Source organism: Rissa tridactyla, chromosome 19 (genome assembly GCF_028500815.1).
Source record: "Rissa tridactyla isolate bRisTri1 chromosome 19, bRisTri1.patW.cur.20221130, whole genome shotgun sequence".
NCBI classification, from domain to species: domain Eukaryota; kingdom Metazoa; phylum Chordata; class Aves; order Charadriiformes; family Laridae; genus Rissa; species Rissa tridactyla.
The window spans coordinates 7,364,261-7,379,614 of NC_071484.1; the positions used below are offsets into that span (position 1 = coordinate 7,364,261).

General features: G+C 69.6%; 1 protein-coding gene across 1 annotated transcript; it reads right to left on the reverse strand.

Annotated features, from left to right (window-relative positions):
• Window positions 1-1,964: 1,964 nt before the first annotated feature.
• SP6 (Sp6 transcription factor) lies at window positions 1,965-3,068 on the reverse strand. Its single transcript, XM_054224619.1, has one exon. The coding sequence runs from the start codon at window positions 3,066-3,068 to the stop codon at window positions 1,965-1,967; it is 1,104 nt and encodes a 367-aa protein (XP_054080594.1).
• Between the last annotated feature and the right edge of the window lie 12,286 nt (window positions 3,069-15,354).

Consider the following 15,354-nt stretch of genomic DNA (forward strand, 5'->3'; position numbering starts at 1 on the left):
TTCCCCGTCCACAAGGCCCACGGCCACAGCTTTGGCCCGAGACGTCCACTCTGCCCGAGCAGCAAAGCCTGGCTTCACCTTAATAAAATAATAATAATTAATAATAATAATAATTAATAATTAATAATAATAATAAAACAATCAAAACCGAAGGCCTTGGGGCGCCCTCTGGGCACGGACCCCACTTGACTTCACCTCCACCCCTTCCCCCCCAGACCTCAGGGTGCTCCGAGCCCGGGCAGCCCCCACAGCCCCCGACACGGCCCCCCCAGAGCCCCCAGGCTGGGGCCATGCTGGGAGATCGGCCCCTCCCAAATCTCCCCCCTCCCTGGATTCCCAACTGGTGTGAACTGGTGCTGGCTGTGGGGCAGAGCCGGGGGAGGCCCAGGTGCCCCGAGCAGCCTGCAAGCCCCATCCCACCCAGCCCCAGCACTGCCCCCCAAGACCCCCCCCCCCAGGTCCCAGTTTCAGCATGTCCTTCTGTGTCCAAGGGGTTCTGCCAAAATCGGGGGGATAAGACCCAAAAGGTCCAAAAAATGAGTTCCATGGACTGTCAACCAGGGGTAAAGGACAGACACGGGGTCCCCTGGGGAAAGGGAGACGGTCCCAGGGGAGGAAAGATACAGGGTCCCTGGGGGGGGAATGCCCCAGGGTGTCCCCGGGAGATACAGGGACCCAGGAAGGGACAGCTATGGGGTCCCCGGGGGGACAGGCAGCATGCATGGGGGGACAGGCAGAGGTCCCCTGGAGATATTGGATCCCGGGGAGGGACGGCTACAGGGCCACAGGGGGACAGGCAGCATGCACAGGGGGACAGCGGGGGTCCCCTGGAGATATGGGGTCCCCAAGGGACCTGTAGCACACACAGGGGGATGGCTGCGGTCCCCAAGGGGGTCCCCAGGGAGGGACGGCAATGGGATTCCCAGGGGACAGGCAGCATCCCTGGGGGGGATCCCCCACAGTGATGGGGTCCCTGGGGAGGGACGGCCACGAGGTGCCGGGGGGGGAGGTGGGGGTCGCGGGGCGGCGGGCAGCGCGGCCATGCCAGGCCGGAGGAATGCGGCCGTCCCGGCTCTCCCGGGGCCGCGGCCGCCCGGTGTGCGCTTCCCGCCCGGGGCCGCGGCAGTGGGTGTGGGAAAGCTGCAGGTGTGCGCTTGGGCAACCGCCCGCCGCCCCGCCACGCGCCCGCCGCCGGCCCCACGGCCCCCCACGGCTCACATTCAAGCAGGAGTTTGTTTTTTTTTTTTCCCCATTTTAACCATGATTTGGGACAAAAAAAAAAGGGCTTCAAACCCCCAAGCCCCCAGCCAAAGCGGGGCTCCATGGGATGCGGGACCCCCACCAGCCCAGCATCCCCAGGTGGGGCAGGGGGCCTTGGGCACACCCCGAGCCCACTGGCAACCCCTCGGGGTGCCAAAACCTCATGGCTGGTGAAAGAGCGGGGCTGGCATGGGGGGGCCGAGCCCGGGACGCCAAGAGTTTGGGGGGAACCACGAGGAGGGGGCCGGGGGGCTGCGGCTGCCCTCCCCGAGAGAAGGCTCCCGGGTTTCTCCTCTCTCCCTTTCTCCTTCTCCTTCCTCCCCTGTGGGGCTGGACGTGCCCGGGCAGCGCCTGCTCCTTCGGCTCCCATTGATGTTCCTCCCAAACAGCCCCGCCGCCTGCCAGCAGCCTCCCAAAAAAAAAGATTTGGGAAGCCGGGGGAGGATGGGGAGGGGGGGAAACCGGGGCGGGAGAGCGGGAGCGGGACAAGTGAAACCGCCGCGGGGCAGCTCCGGCTCCGGCGCTCCCCAACCGGCACCGGGGCTGTGCCACCGGCGTGTCCCCCCCCACCTTCACCACCGCTTCGAGCACAAGGTGCCAGCCCTGCGCCCCCCACCCCAACACCCTTCGGAGACCGGCCCCGAAGGGTCCCCCCGGCCCTCTCCCCACCTCCATCCATGTCCCCCCCCCCGGTGCTCAGCGGCTCAGTTTGTGGGGGCGGCGTTACCCCCCTCGGACTCCCTCTTGCCTCCCTTGCCGGCCGATGGGTCCCCGCTGCCCTTGACCTCGGGTTCTCCCCCGTCCTTGCCCCCATCGTGCGTCTTCATGTGTTTGCCCAGGTGGTCGCTGCGCATGAAGACGCGGCCGCAGACGGGGCAGGCGAATTTCTTGGCGCCGGTGTGGGTCTGGAGGTGCCGCTGCAGCTCGTCGGAGCGGGTGAAGCGTTTGCCGCAGAAGAGCCAGTTGCAGACGAAGGGCCGGTCGCCGCTGTGCCAGCGCAGGTGGGCTTTCAGGTGGGAGGTCTTGGCGTAGGCTTTCCCGCAGCCGGGGATGTGGCAGTTGTGTAGGTGCTTGCGTTTCACCCCCTCGGGGCAGGGACCCCCCCTTTCCGCCTCCTGGCAGTTGGGGCAGCGACACGCCGCTTGCCCCCCACCCCGCGGCACAGCCCGACGGGCACCCTTGGGCCGCCCGCCGCCCTCTGCCTCCGGCCCCCGGGGCTCAGGGGGTCCCTCCAGCGCCTTCGCCCCCTCCGGTCCCAGGAGGTGCTGGGTAGGGGGGGGCAGCAAGTGGGCAGGGGGGGTGCAGAGCTGGTGCTCCCCCCCACCGTACCCCCCCAGGCTCGGTGGCAACCCGGGGTGTCCGGGCACCTGCAGCCCCCCTCCCTGCCCGGGGGGCAGCTCCATCCAGCTGGCTCCGGCGTGGAGATCCCACCAGTTGACGCCTCCCTCCTCGCCAGGGGGGCCAGGATGGGGGGGCCGAAACCAGGGCTCATAGGGATGCGCCATGTCCGGGGCGGCCGGCAGCAGCTTGGTGTAGGCTCCGGAGGCGGCGGGGCCGTCGGTGGGCAGCTCTAACCGCGGGGGGCCATGGGGCTCGTAGGTGCCGGGGGCGGCGAAGGCGGCAGCGGCGTCGGGACCCGCCAGCGGCAGCTCCGGGGGGGGCAGCGGGGAGGCGAAGTCAGTGGGCCCCGCTGCAGTGCTGCCGTGGGGCTGGAAGGGCTGCAGCGGCTGGAGGTCCAGGGGGGTCGGGGAGGCGCGGGGAGCGTCGGAGGGCTGGGTCCCCAGGGAGCCGCAGACCGCTGTGAGCATGGCCGAGCGGGGCGGAGGCGCAGACAGACCTGCAGGGCCAAGAGGGACGGGCGGGGAGGGGGGAAGAGAAGAGGTGTCAGAAGAGGGGGGGCACACCGGCACAGGGAGGGGTTTGGCACCGGCACAGCTCCGGCACCGATTCCCGTCCCGACGTGCCACAGGCGACAGCGTCCCTAGTGCCCATCACCCCATCACCCACAATTTGGGGGACACCCCCATCCCACCGAGGGGGTTTCTCTGCTCCGCAGCCCGCTGTGACACCAGGATGGTGGTGCCACGAGGGGGTCACCCCTTGGCACCCATCCCCATGCCCCTGTGGACCCTGTGCCGGCCCCCAGCACAGCTCTGGTGCCGGTGGCCCAAAGGGGTCAGTGCCCAATTCCAAAATCTAAGGAAGCTGCCAGCATCTGCCTCATCACCCCCCCGACCGTGTCCCTCCAAGACAGCTGGAGTCCCCAAGAGCGGCGTCCCCAAGCCTTTGCCCTAACCACGGGGGGGACACGGCACCCACGAGGCCACCCCAGTTCTCCTCCACGCCAGCTGAGCTGGGAAACCATCGCCCCCATCTCTACTCCTGCCCCAAGCCCCCAGCCCGGCACGGAGCACCCCGGCTGCCGGGGGGCCAAAACGCAGCCGGGGGGGGCGGGGGGGAAGGTGCACCCCCAGGGTGGCTGCACCAGGATGGGGGAGCGGAGCTGGCTGCGGGGAGGCAGTGGAGCCCCAGGGCCGAGCCACCGGCAGCCCTTTGAAGCCAGTGCCTTCGCCCGCGGCCCCAGACCCCCGGGGCACCTGCTGCACCCCCGGACCCCCAGGCACCCGCTGCCTCCACAGCACGGCGGCCGTGACTCACCGGGAGCTGTGCAAACCCCACTGGGGACGGGCCCCACCCCGGTGTCGAAATCCACCTGCTGCCACTGGCTCCCGCCCCCCGACTTCCCACCGGCGCCGTGGTGGGGGGCGGCTGAGACCACCCTCCCCGCAGACCCCCACTGTCCCCTCCCGCCACTGGCGCCTGCTCCCAGCCACCCCCACGCTGTCCCCCCTGGCTCCCTGCCACCCCCCGGCGCGGGGCAGGGACAGACCCCCAGGGAGCACCAGGGGGACACCAAAGCTTTTGGAGTGGGGAATCCCCCGCGCAAAGGGGCTGGACCCCCAGAGCCCCCCGATCCCCAGCACTATGAGTCCAGGGCAGGGAGGGGGTCCCCAGCACTGAAGACCCCCACCTGTATGGGGACACCGTTTTCCCCTGCCAGGCAGCGCTGGGGAGGGCAGTGGGACCCCAAGGTGTGGGGCGGGAGCTGGGGGGACCCAAAATCACCCCGACGAGACCCACCTCCACCTGCGATACTGACACCCGTGGGGGCTCGGCCTCGAGCCGGTGCTGGGGCGGCTGTGGGTGGGACGAGCCGCCCAGGGCTGGCAGCCCGAGCAGGTTTTGGGGTGCTGCTCCCCAGGGGGGGCTCAGCTCTGCCCACCCCAATCCTGGTGGGGGTTAGGCACCAATTAAAGAGGACGGCTCCTGGGGACTGTCCCTGCCTCCTGGGGACACCAGTGGGGTAGGTGACAGCTGGCACTGAGGGGGGGTCATGACTCCCACCCAGCGTTGGTCCCCAGCGGGGTCCCAAGACCCCCAGCCCCCTGCCCCCCGTGGGTGCCAGATTGGGGCCACAACCACAAACTGACACAGTGATGGCCCTTTGTGGGGTTACACAGTGGCAGTCTGCACTGCACAGCGCCCCTCCCCTCCGAGATCTGGGGACGGAGAGGACCTGGCAGGGATGTCCTCCAGCCCCCCAACCCCCACGGGAGGAGTTGGGACCCTCAGTGGGGACCCAGGCAGGTCCCACCCGACGCAGACCCGTCACGGCCAAACCACGGCGAGATCCAGGCAGCGATGGCCACGGCTGTCCCTGTGCACCCCTCTCCCAAACGTCCCTCTCGGCTCGGGGGTCCCACTGGGACCGAGCCCCCCCCGCCACGACCCCACCATTGGCAGCGAGACCCACAGCCGGGTCCCACCACCTCCACCGCGGCTACACCCCGTCCTGCTCCGAAGCCAGGGAATGGGCTGGGGGAGCTGGGGGGGACCCCCCGTCGCTGGCCCTGCCCGGCTGCCCCAGCCACGCGTGGAGACTCCCGAGGTGTTTTTTTCCATCCGGGAATGACGACAAAAATCCCCAGGGGCCCTCAGCGTCCGTTCCCCCCCCTCCCCTCCCTGGTGGGGCTCGGCGACGCGTTGGCCATTTTACCGCAGGGAAACTGAGGCAGCGGCGGGTGATGCGTCCCCGTGAGTCACGGTCCCGGCTGGGCAGAGGCGGCTCTGCCCGTCTCCCAGCCCCAGCCGGTGCCTCGCCCCGCGGCGGGGCTGGGCGAGCGCTGCCCGCAGCCCTCGGCCCCGGCCGGCCCCGCGGAGCCCCGACGGGTGGGTCGGGGACATGGTCGGGGCCGTGCTTTTGGGGTGATGCTGCGGGTTTGGGGTGATGCCGCGGGTTGGGGGGCGATGCCATGAGTTCGGGGGTGATGCCGCGGGTTTTGGGGGTGATGCCGTGGGTTCGGGGCGATGCTGCCGTCTCGCCGCGCTCGCCGCACCGCCCAGCCCACAGCAACGCTCCCCGCGGCCGGAGCGAAACTCCCCGGGGCTTTGTTGGCGGGAGGGGGGACACGGGGACAGGGCCGGGGACGGCGCGGGGGAGCTCAGCCGCCTCGCACCAGGGCTTGGCACCGGCGCGGGGTCCCTGCGGGGCGGCGGTGGGGGGGGGGGGGCCCGGCCCCGTGGGAGGGGGCTTCGCTCTGTGAGTGGGGGGCGAGGGCAGGGCGTCGCGGGAGGCGAAGGGGCCGGGAGCCTCGGGGCTCGGTGGCCAGTGGACGCGGCGGGGCGGCAAGCAAAGACTTGCCGGGGCTGGGCCGGGCCGGGCCGGCGGAGTCGCCAGCAGCACGTTCCCAGCCGCCGGCCGGGGCGGCCGCGGCACCGTCATCCGGCCCGGGGGTCCCCGCCGTCGGTCGCCGCCGTCGCCCACCCTCCCGCCGCGCCGGCCGTCGGGGCGATGGAGGCGGGCGGGCGCCGGGGAGGTACGTACGGGTCTAGCGGCAGCGAGCTCCCGGCGGCTCCGTCCTCATCGGCGTGGCGTGGGCGCTGGCTCCCGAGGGGACCCCGAGGGACCCGCGCGGCTCCCCAGGGACGGGGCACCCACTGGGCCGGGCGAGCAGGAATGGCTGGGTCCCAGCCCGGCTCCCGGCTCTTCCCTCCTCCCCACCGTCCCAGCTCCTCCCTCCCCGGCCCAGGTGATTTTAACCCTTGGAGGCAGAGCCCCAGCCCCGCCGCTTGACAGGAGCCTGGTCCCGGTCCCAGGATCCGGCGCATGAAAGCGGAGGGAGGGGACGGGAAGTTCGCAGCAGACACCGCAAACAGGGGGGTAATTAAAGAAGAAAGAAACAACCGCCTCCCTCCCGCGCCCGTGGCCGCCCTCCTCCTGCCGCCCTCCCGCCAAACACCCCCCCGGGGACCCCCGGGCTCAGCCCAGCCGGCCGTCCCCCCGCCCGGGGGTGGCACCGGGAGGTGGCCGCCTCCTCCTGCCCCCGGGGATGTCACCTGTCCAGGTGTGGGGCTCAGTGTCTCCCCTCCGTTGTGGCTCGGCCCCGCGCCACGGGGTAAATGCGACGGCGACGGGTGCAGGGGACAAGTTCTGGGGCCAGAGCTGGACCCACAGAGGAGGGAGCGGGATGCTGATGGCGGGACCCAGCGTGACCCAGATGGATTCGGGGCACCCCAAAAGGGTCCGGGAGGTCCCGGCTGAGCCCATTCCTGCTTGGGCGGGAGGTGTCCGACCCTCCCCACTCCCGTGCCCTGCCACCGGGGCTGCCAGCGCTGCCGGGAGGGAGAAGCCCCAGGAGCTGCCAGGTGGCAACGCCACGGCCAGAGAAACCACTTCATCACCGGGGCGTCGTGTCCCCATTTCCACAGCCAAAATCCCCGGGGCTGGCTGCTGGTGGCCACAGCCCTGTGGGGACCCTCATGGCCCTGAGGGAAGCCCATCCCGCTCCAAAGCCCATGGAAATAGGTGCTGGTGCCTCACCAGGGCCGGGAACCTGGGCTGGCAGCACCGGGACCACGGTGTGCCGGTGCGTGGGAGCCCGCATCTCCCCGGCGCGCTTTGCCAAGCACCCAGCCGGGCGGAGGGCGCGGGGAACTCCTTCGCCCTGGGGAAAACTCTCCTGGTTTTCATCATCCCAGGGATGGCTCCGCCGCCACTGAAACACGGCTGCCTGTGGGGTGAGCGTGGCCCCATGGCTCGGCTGGGCACTGGAATGGGGACCCCAGGATGGGGACCCCGGGCTGGGGACCCCGTGACGGGCAGGGACAGGGCAGGTGGCAGGGCAAGCTGCTGCTGGTGGGGAGCCACCATAGATTGTGGTGAACGTGCGCTCTGGTGTTCAAGTGTGCTCTGTGGGACACATGGGGGATCTGGGGGGACCCCAGCCCCAGGGTCTCGCCACCTCTCCTCCCCTGCACCCACCCAGGAGATGCCAGGGGCCATTCCTGTGGCTGTGGGGAAGGGGGATGCTCCAGCTCGGGGCCTCCTGAGAGCTGTTGGGTCTGGGGCACTGGCCCCCGGCTCCCCAGCTGCCGCCCAGGCGCCGTATTGTGGCCACCAGCAGCTCTCCGGGGCAGGGAGCAGTTTGCAGACTTTGCATCTACAGCTCCGGGCACAGGATCCCCAGCCAGATCCCAGTCCCCATCCCAGCTGTGCCACCACGGGGAGCAGGGACCCCATGGTGGGGACACTGGCCTGGACATTCCCTGGTCCCCAGCTGCCCCTCAGCCACCGGGAAGGATGTGCCTTTCCCCGTGCGTCGTGCACATGGTGGGGACATGACTTGTCCTGCATCCCTTCGCTCCAGGGTCCCATAGAATCACGGAATGGTTTGGGTTGGAAGGGACCTTAAAGATCATCTTGTTCCAGCCCCAGCCCAGTCTCCCCAGTGCTTCAGGAACTGGTGGTGTGGGAGGGAGATGGGTCCCTGCCCGGGGGTCCCGGGTGCCGGCTGCTGTGGCTCCTCTCCCACCGTTTCTTGGTGTGTCCCCTCTCCCCGCCAGCCCTGGGCCACAGCGGGGCGAGAGGATGTGGGACACTGTGTGCCTCCTCTGGGGACAAGGACGAGGACCTGGGGACACCCCAACCTACTCACGCTGCCAGTCACCGGGATCAAGGTCCCCCCTGGGATCCTCTGGAACCCATTCCAAACCCGTGCTCCTGGGCTGGGGGGGAAGGAGCCGCCGGGGGCAGCAGGGGGCTGAGGGCCCGCGGCTGGACAGGACAGTGGCATGGGGCCGTGGGGACCGTGGGGACCGTCGGGATTGGGGGGGCCGTGGGGACCAGGGGCCTTGGGGGTTCAGGGGCTCCTGGAGGTGCCTCAAGCAGAGCCAGAGCCTCAGCTGGGACCACACATGGGAAGGAAATTGAGCCGATGCCGGAGGATTCCAGGGGGGCATCTCCTCGTCATGGAGCGTCTGAAACCTCGAGCCGTGCCTTGAAATTACAGCTAATTACAGAGCCCATTTGCATAAATTACAAGGCGAGAGGCAAATGTCTCCAATCCCTCCCGAGTGCTCAGGCAGCAGGAGCCGCTCCAGCCGCTTGCAGGGGGACCAAGGGGCAAAGGGGGGGTCCTGGGTTCCACAGGGAGCTGGGACGGCGGCAGGAGGGGGGGGTGCTCCCCAAAACTGCAGCCAGGCCCCTGGTGCGTGGGTGGGCACGAGGCAGCAGCCTCCCCCCGCACCCCCAGCTCTCACCCCACTGCTGCCTCCAGAGCTGGGCACGGGCTGGCCCTGCCGTGGGGGGGGACACGGCCATGGCCCTCGCTGCGCCCCGATGGGTGATGGGGGGATGAAAGGGGCTGGCACGGGCAGTGCCGGGCTGGGGGGGGGACAGCGCTGTGGGGGCTGGGGACACCCCTGTCCTCAGGGGGCAGTAGGGGTGGGGGGAAGGAGGGATGGAAGGACAGAGGGACGGATGGACAGAGGGATGGATGGACAGAGGGATGGAGGAGGAGACGCAGCTCCTGGTCCCGCCAGGGCCAGGGGGACGGAGGGAGCGGAGGAGGAGAGATGTCCCCCCGGGCCCCAGGAGGGTGTTGGGGGACAGAGGGACGGCGAGGCCCCTCCCGGCCCCGGGGCAGAGCACTGCCAACGCCTCCCGGCTCGGGGGAACGGACGGCAATTTCCTCCCCTGCCATAAAACAAATTGGTGTCTGTTGGGGGGAGCGGGGCCGGGAGCGCGCGCGTGTGGGTGCATGTGTGTGCGGTGCTGCTGCCACGCGTGTGTGTGCAGGGGGTGTCGTGTCCATGCGTGTTCTCCTGTGTGCAGGGCAGGAGCCCCCACCCCGCGCTGCGCCAGGTCCCTGCGTGTGTGCACGTCCCTGTACGCGCGCACCCACCCACCCACGCGTGCGGGTGCTGAGCTCCGCGGAGGCTGGGTGCCCGGCGGGGGTGCCTGGGGGGGGGATTCTGAAGTGGGTGCCACGGGGCTGCGCCGTCTGGGTTGCCCCAACCCAGGGGGGAGGCCCCGGGGGGAGCGGCCGCGGGGCTTCAGACGAGGAGAGATGAAGTGCCTGGATCCTCCCCCGAGGTTTTGGGGGTGCCCCGCGCCCAGACAGCCCCCGGGGGGGGGGATGACGCTGGGCTGACGCTGAACCCCCTGCGGGTGCTGGCAGGAGACGGGGGGGGACGGGGGACCGTGAGTCTGCCGGGGCTGGCACCGTGGGGACGATGCCGGGGACTAGGGTGGCCCTGGGTGCTCACAGCCCCCGGGGCGGGGGGGGGACGTGCGTGTGTGTGACATTTCCATACACTCAGGGGACCGGTGCCTAGTATGGCGTGGGTGACAGTGCTGGGACCTCCGTCACCCCCAGCAAAGCCCCCATTGCCCCCCCCGCCCCGCAGCCCACTAAAATAAACAGGGGTGGGCACAATCCTGTCCCCAAATCGTGCCATCATGGGGACAACGCTGCAGCCCCGTGCCAGCCGTCGTGCCACCCCGGGGACGCAGCTACCGCTGCGTCCCCGGGGGGCACGACGGCTGGCACGGGGCTACCCGCTTTGGTCCCCGGGGACAAGCCGAAGGCAGGGCACCCGCCTGCCTGGCAGAGATATCTACCGGGATTATCGCGACGGGTTTCCCCTGCCCGCGGTGCGTGCCAGGTGGCGGCGTGCCCCGAGGGAGCGTTTCTCACCGGGGAAGCAGGAATGACTGTCGGGATTCGACCTCTGCGACCGTGGCGGCGAAGGGAGCTTGGCGGCTCGGTGGAGTTTATGAAATAGGGTTTTTTAATTAGTCTCACGTAATTTCTCCTGCCTATCCGCGCGCTCGACCGGCCCGGCTGTCAGTCACCTGGCTGGCAGGGTGGCGGGGAGCGCCTGGCGTTGGACACCGGGGATGGGGACATGAGGATGCAGCGGGGACAGGGACACGCAGCTGCCCTGAGGATGGGACACCGGGCTGCGCCGGGGACGGGGACACGTGGCTGCATTGGGAATGGGACGCCAGGCCGTACTGGGGATGGAGAAATGCGGTTGCGTTGGGAATGGGGACATGTGGCTGCACCAGGGATGGGGACACATGGTGGCACTGGGAACAGGGACGCATGGTTGCACTGGGGATGGGGACACGTGACTGTACCAGGGATGGGGACATGCGTCTGCATTGGGAATGGGATGTGCAGATGCGGTGGGGACATGTGGCTGTGCTGGGAATAGGACATGCAGCTGCACCAGGGATGGGGACACGCGTCTGCATTGGGAATGGGATGTGCAGGTGCAGCAGGGATGGGGACACACAGAGGTACTGGGAAAAGGGACACATGGCTGCACCAGGGACAGGGACACGCGGCTGCACTGGAAATGGGACGCTGGGCTGTACTGGGGATGGAGAAATGCGGCTGCATTGGGGATGGGGACACACGGTGGCACTGGGAACAGGGACGTGTTGTTGGACTGGGGACAGGGGCATGCGGCTGCACCAGGGATGGGGACACGCGGCTGCATTGGGAATGGGATATGCAGATGCGCCAGGGATGGGGACACATGGCTGCATTGGGGACAGGGACATGTGGCTGCATGAGGGATGGGACACGCAGCTGCACTGGGAATAGGACATGCGGCTGCATTGGGAATGGGACACGCAGCTGCAGCGGGGATGGGGACACACAGTGGCACTGGGAACAGGTGGCTGCACCAGGGTTGGGGACACATGGTCACACTGGGGACAGGGATATGTGGCTGTGCCAGGGATGGGGACAGGTGGCTGCAGCAGGGGACAGGACCAAACAAGTGCACCAGGGACGGGGACCACCCGGCCGTGCCACCACCACCTTCCCCTGGCACGGGGCCGTGCTGGGAACCCCTTGGGGTTGGGGCTGCCAGGGGGGAACCCGGACACCCCCCAGCCTGCGGGGCCCCGTGCCAGCCCGTCCCCATCCCTGGTGGCCCCACGGGTCTCAGGGGAGCCGGGGGCCGGGGCAGGAGCCACTCTGCTCCCGGTGGGACCGCAGGGACGGGAGGCAGCGCCGGGCGGACGCCAGGCCCCCAGGCAGTGGTGACGGCACCGTCCCCCCTCGCTCACTGCGCCCCGTGAAGAGCCTCCCTTAAAACCACTTTCTAATTCTCCGAAGAAACCATTAGGAGGGGTGAAGGGCCTCGGCGGGGTGCGGGGCCGGGCTGGCGGCTGAGGAGGTGCCGTAATTGCTGTAATTGAGCGTGGGCTCGGGCACGCTGCCCGCACGGGGCACAGCCAGCTGGCACGGGGCAAGCGGTGGGTGGCAGAGGGCTCGGGGACGGCGACTGTGGGGACAGGGACTGCGGGGGACGGTGTGTCCTCGCCCCGTGTCGCAGCTCTGGGTCCTCTGGGACCTCCGGGTCCTGCCGGTGCAGCCTGGCTCTGCAGGGGTCCCTGCCTCCCTGCGGGGGACAGTGTCCCCATGTCCCTGTGTCCCCGTGTCCCTGTGTCCCCACCCCAGCCTTGCTATGCCAACCTGTATGTCCCTGTTCTCTGCTTTTCTGCATACGCCTGCACCCATCCCAACCTCACTGCATGGACCTGTGTCCCTGTGCGTGTCCCTGTGCCCCCATGTCCCCATGTCCCCATCACAGCCTTGCTGTGCCAACCTGAGTCCCTGTCCCCTACCTCGCTGTACAGACCCTTGTCTCTGTGTCCCCGTGTCCCCAGCCCAGCCTTGCTGTGCCAACTGGTGTGTCCCTGTCCCCTGTTTCACTGCGCAGACCCTTGTCCCCACACGATCCTCGCTGCTCAAGCCCATGTCCCTGTCCCAGCCTCGCCGCACAGAGCTGGGATGGTCAGTGCCATGGGGACGGCCCTTTCCCAGGGACGATGACAGTGATCGTGCCCGCGCTCGCGTCCGCGCCAGGCTCATAGCCGAAAGCCGGCGTCACTGCCCGCCTGGGGAAACTGAGGCAGGGAGTGGCAAGCTGGGACTTGTCCCGGCAGCCGGGGCGGGAGTGCCGGGAGCGGAGCCGAGGCTGCGCGGGCGCCAGGCCAGCCGGTGGCCCTTGGGCTCCGCTGCCTCCTGCCAACCGCCCGGGGTCCCCCTGCAGGGCCGTCCCCTCTCCCCTCCCTCGCCCTGGCACGGCCGGGGTGCCGCCTGCTCCGGGCTGAGCCTGCGGGGACCCCCACACCGGGGTCCCCCTCCACAGAGGCCAGCGATGCTGGATGGGGACCCCAGGGTGTCCCCCTGCAGCGCTGGGCGGTGGGGGTCCCGCTCCCGGGGTGCGCGGTCAGAAATGGGGTACGGGGCGGGCGCAGCCGCGTCCCACACGTGCACGTCCCCGTGTCCCCAGCACGCGGAGGACGACGCCTGCACGGCGTCGGTGGCTGCGGTGCCTCTTGCAGCGTTTACGAGCTTGGCTGGAGCTGGGTCCCCAGGGTGGCCGTGGGCGGCCCCCACCCAGGGGACCCCGCCGGGCACCCAGCACCAACCCTCCCCTTCCACCTGCCGGGCCCCCGCCTGCCTTCGCCCCATGGCGGGAGGAGGACCCAGGTGTCGGGGCTGCTCTGCCCATGCGAACCCGGCACTGGCACCCCAAAATGTACCCCCGGGACCCCCATGCGGGGACAGGGTGACGAAGGGAGGGGGCCAGGGGCCGAGGCGGGGGTCGGAGGCGCCGGTGCCAGGCGGTGAGTAAGCAGGAGCATGAGGAGGGGAGGTAATTAAAAGGGAGGCACTCGCCACAGCAAGTTCCCACAAATGAAGGCCCCGCGGCCATAGACACTGCACAACAAAGCACCGAGCAATTATTTGGCTCCAGTGGGAGGTGCTGGTCCCGTGGGGGCTGGAGCCAGCTGGGCACCCCGGGGCTGGCAGGCCTGGCACGGGCTGGGGGGGTCGGGAGCTGCCGGGGACCCCCCAGCCAGGCATGGGGTGGCTGGTGGCCCCCTCGGCTGCGGGGCTGCGGTGGGTGGGTGGTTCCGGGGCTGGGAGTGTGGGGAGCTCAGGGTGGGGACATGTGGGTCACGGCTGCTGGGCACCCCCACCTCTCCGAGGGGACAGGGCACCCCAACACCCCCCAAGCACCCTGATCCCCCCAGCACCCCAACCCTTGTGAGGGGACTGGGGACCCTGACCCCTCTCTGAGCACCCTGATCCCTGGAGGGAGATGGAGCACCCCGACCGCTGTGAGGGGAACGGGGACCCAAATGCCCTCCAAGCACCCTGACCCCCTCCCCAAGCACCCCGACCCCTGCGAGGTCCCCGGGTTCCCCGACACCCTCTGAGCACCCTGATCCCTGGAGGGAGATGGAGCACCCCGAAACCGCCCCCCCCCCCCGAACACCACAACTGCTGCGAGGGGACGGGGAGCCCAAATGCCCTCCAAGCACCCTGACACCCCCCACCACCACCCTGAGCACCTCGACACCTGCGAGGGCCCTGGGGACCCTGACCCCTCTCTGAGCACCCTGATCCCTGCAGGGACATGGAGCACCCCGACCGCTGCGAGAGGAACGGGGACCCAAATGCCCTCCAAGCAGCCTGACGCCCTCCCCAAGCACCCCGACCCCTGTGAGGGCCCTGGGGACCCTGATCCCTCTGAGCACCCTGATCCCTGCAGGGAGATGGAGCACCCTGATTCCCGCCCCCCCCCCGAGCACCCTGACCCCCCTCTGAGCACCCTGATCCCTGCAAGGGGACTGGGCACCCCAAAACCCTCCAAACACCCTGACATCACACCCCCTCCCCAAGCACCCCAACCCCTGCAAGGGGACTGGGGACCCCGACCCCCTCTGAGCACCCTGATCCCCGGAGGGAGATGGAGCACCCCAACCCCTGCGAGGGGAACGGGGACCCAAATGCCCTCCAAGCACCCCGACACCCCCCCTGCATCACCCCAACCCCTGCGAGGGCACTGTGGCCCCTGACCCCCCTCTGAGCACCCCAAGCCCCCCGGTAACCCCACCCCTGGGGTATGGGGTCCCTCGGGAGCGGGGGTCCCGGCTGCCACCAGGCTTGGGGTGTCCCCCCCGGTTTTCTCCCCCACTGGCTTCCCCCCCCGCTCCCCGGGGGACTGGGCCGGGCCCGGCGGGTGGGGGTCCAGGGCTGCCGCCTGTGCTGTCCCCCGAGCGGACGGTGACGGGCCCCCCCCGGTGCCTCGGTTTCCGCCGGGGGGGGTGAGGCCCAGCCTCGGCTCAGCCGCGGGAGGCCCCGCCACCGCCCCCCGGGCTTGGGGTGGGGGGGGCTGCAACACCGGAGACACCCCCGGCCCCACGGGGTCCCAGGAGCGTCCGAGCCCCCACGGAGATCCCCGAAATTTCCCATCCCCGCGGGAACCCCGCCGCCGTCATCAGGCTTCAACGTTCCACACGCCCCACCCCTCCCGGGGCACGCGGCCAATCACAAGCGGAGCTGGGCCGCCTCGCGTCTCCCATTGTCTTCTCTGAGTGTCAATCAAGGTGGTCGCGACCAACCGGGAGGCGGATTTTTGGTGGCTCCCGCCCACGAGGAAGTCCGCCTCCTCCGCCTCGAAGACTTGTCAATCAACCAGCGGAACGCGACAGGCTGGGCTTGCTCCCATTAGCCAACCGCGCTGTCAATCAGAGCTCTGCCCTCCCATTGGGTCTCCTCTTCCGTCCGTCACCCCGGAGGCCCGCGTTCATTGGGTGAGCTGTCACTCCATCACGGGTCCTATTGCTCGGCGGAGCTGCCCATCAAGTGGCAAGCGGCGGCTGATTGGCCAGCGGTAAGGTACCTCGCCGTCTGTTGGCCAGAGCGCTGACAAGCC

Coding starts and splice junctions, on each gene's coding strand:
- SP6 (XM_054224619.1), bottom strand. CDS start 3,068: ATGCTCACAGCGGTCTGCGGCTCCCTGGGGACCCAGCCCTCCGACGCT.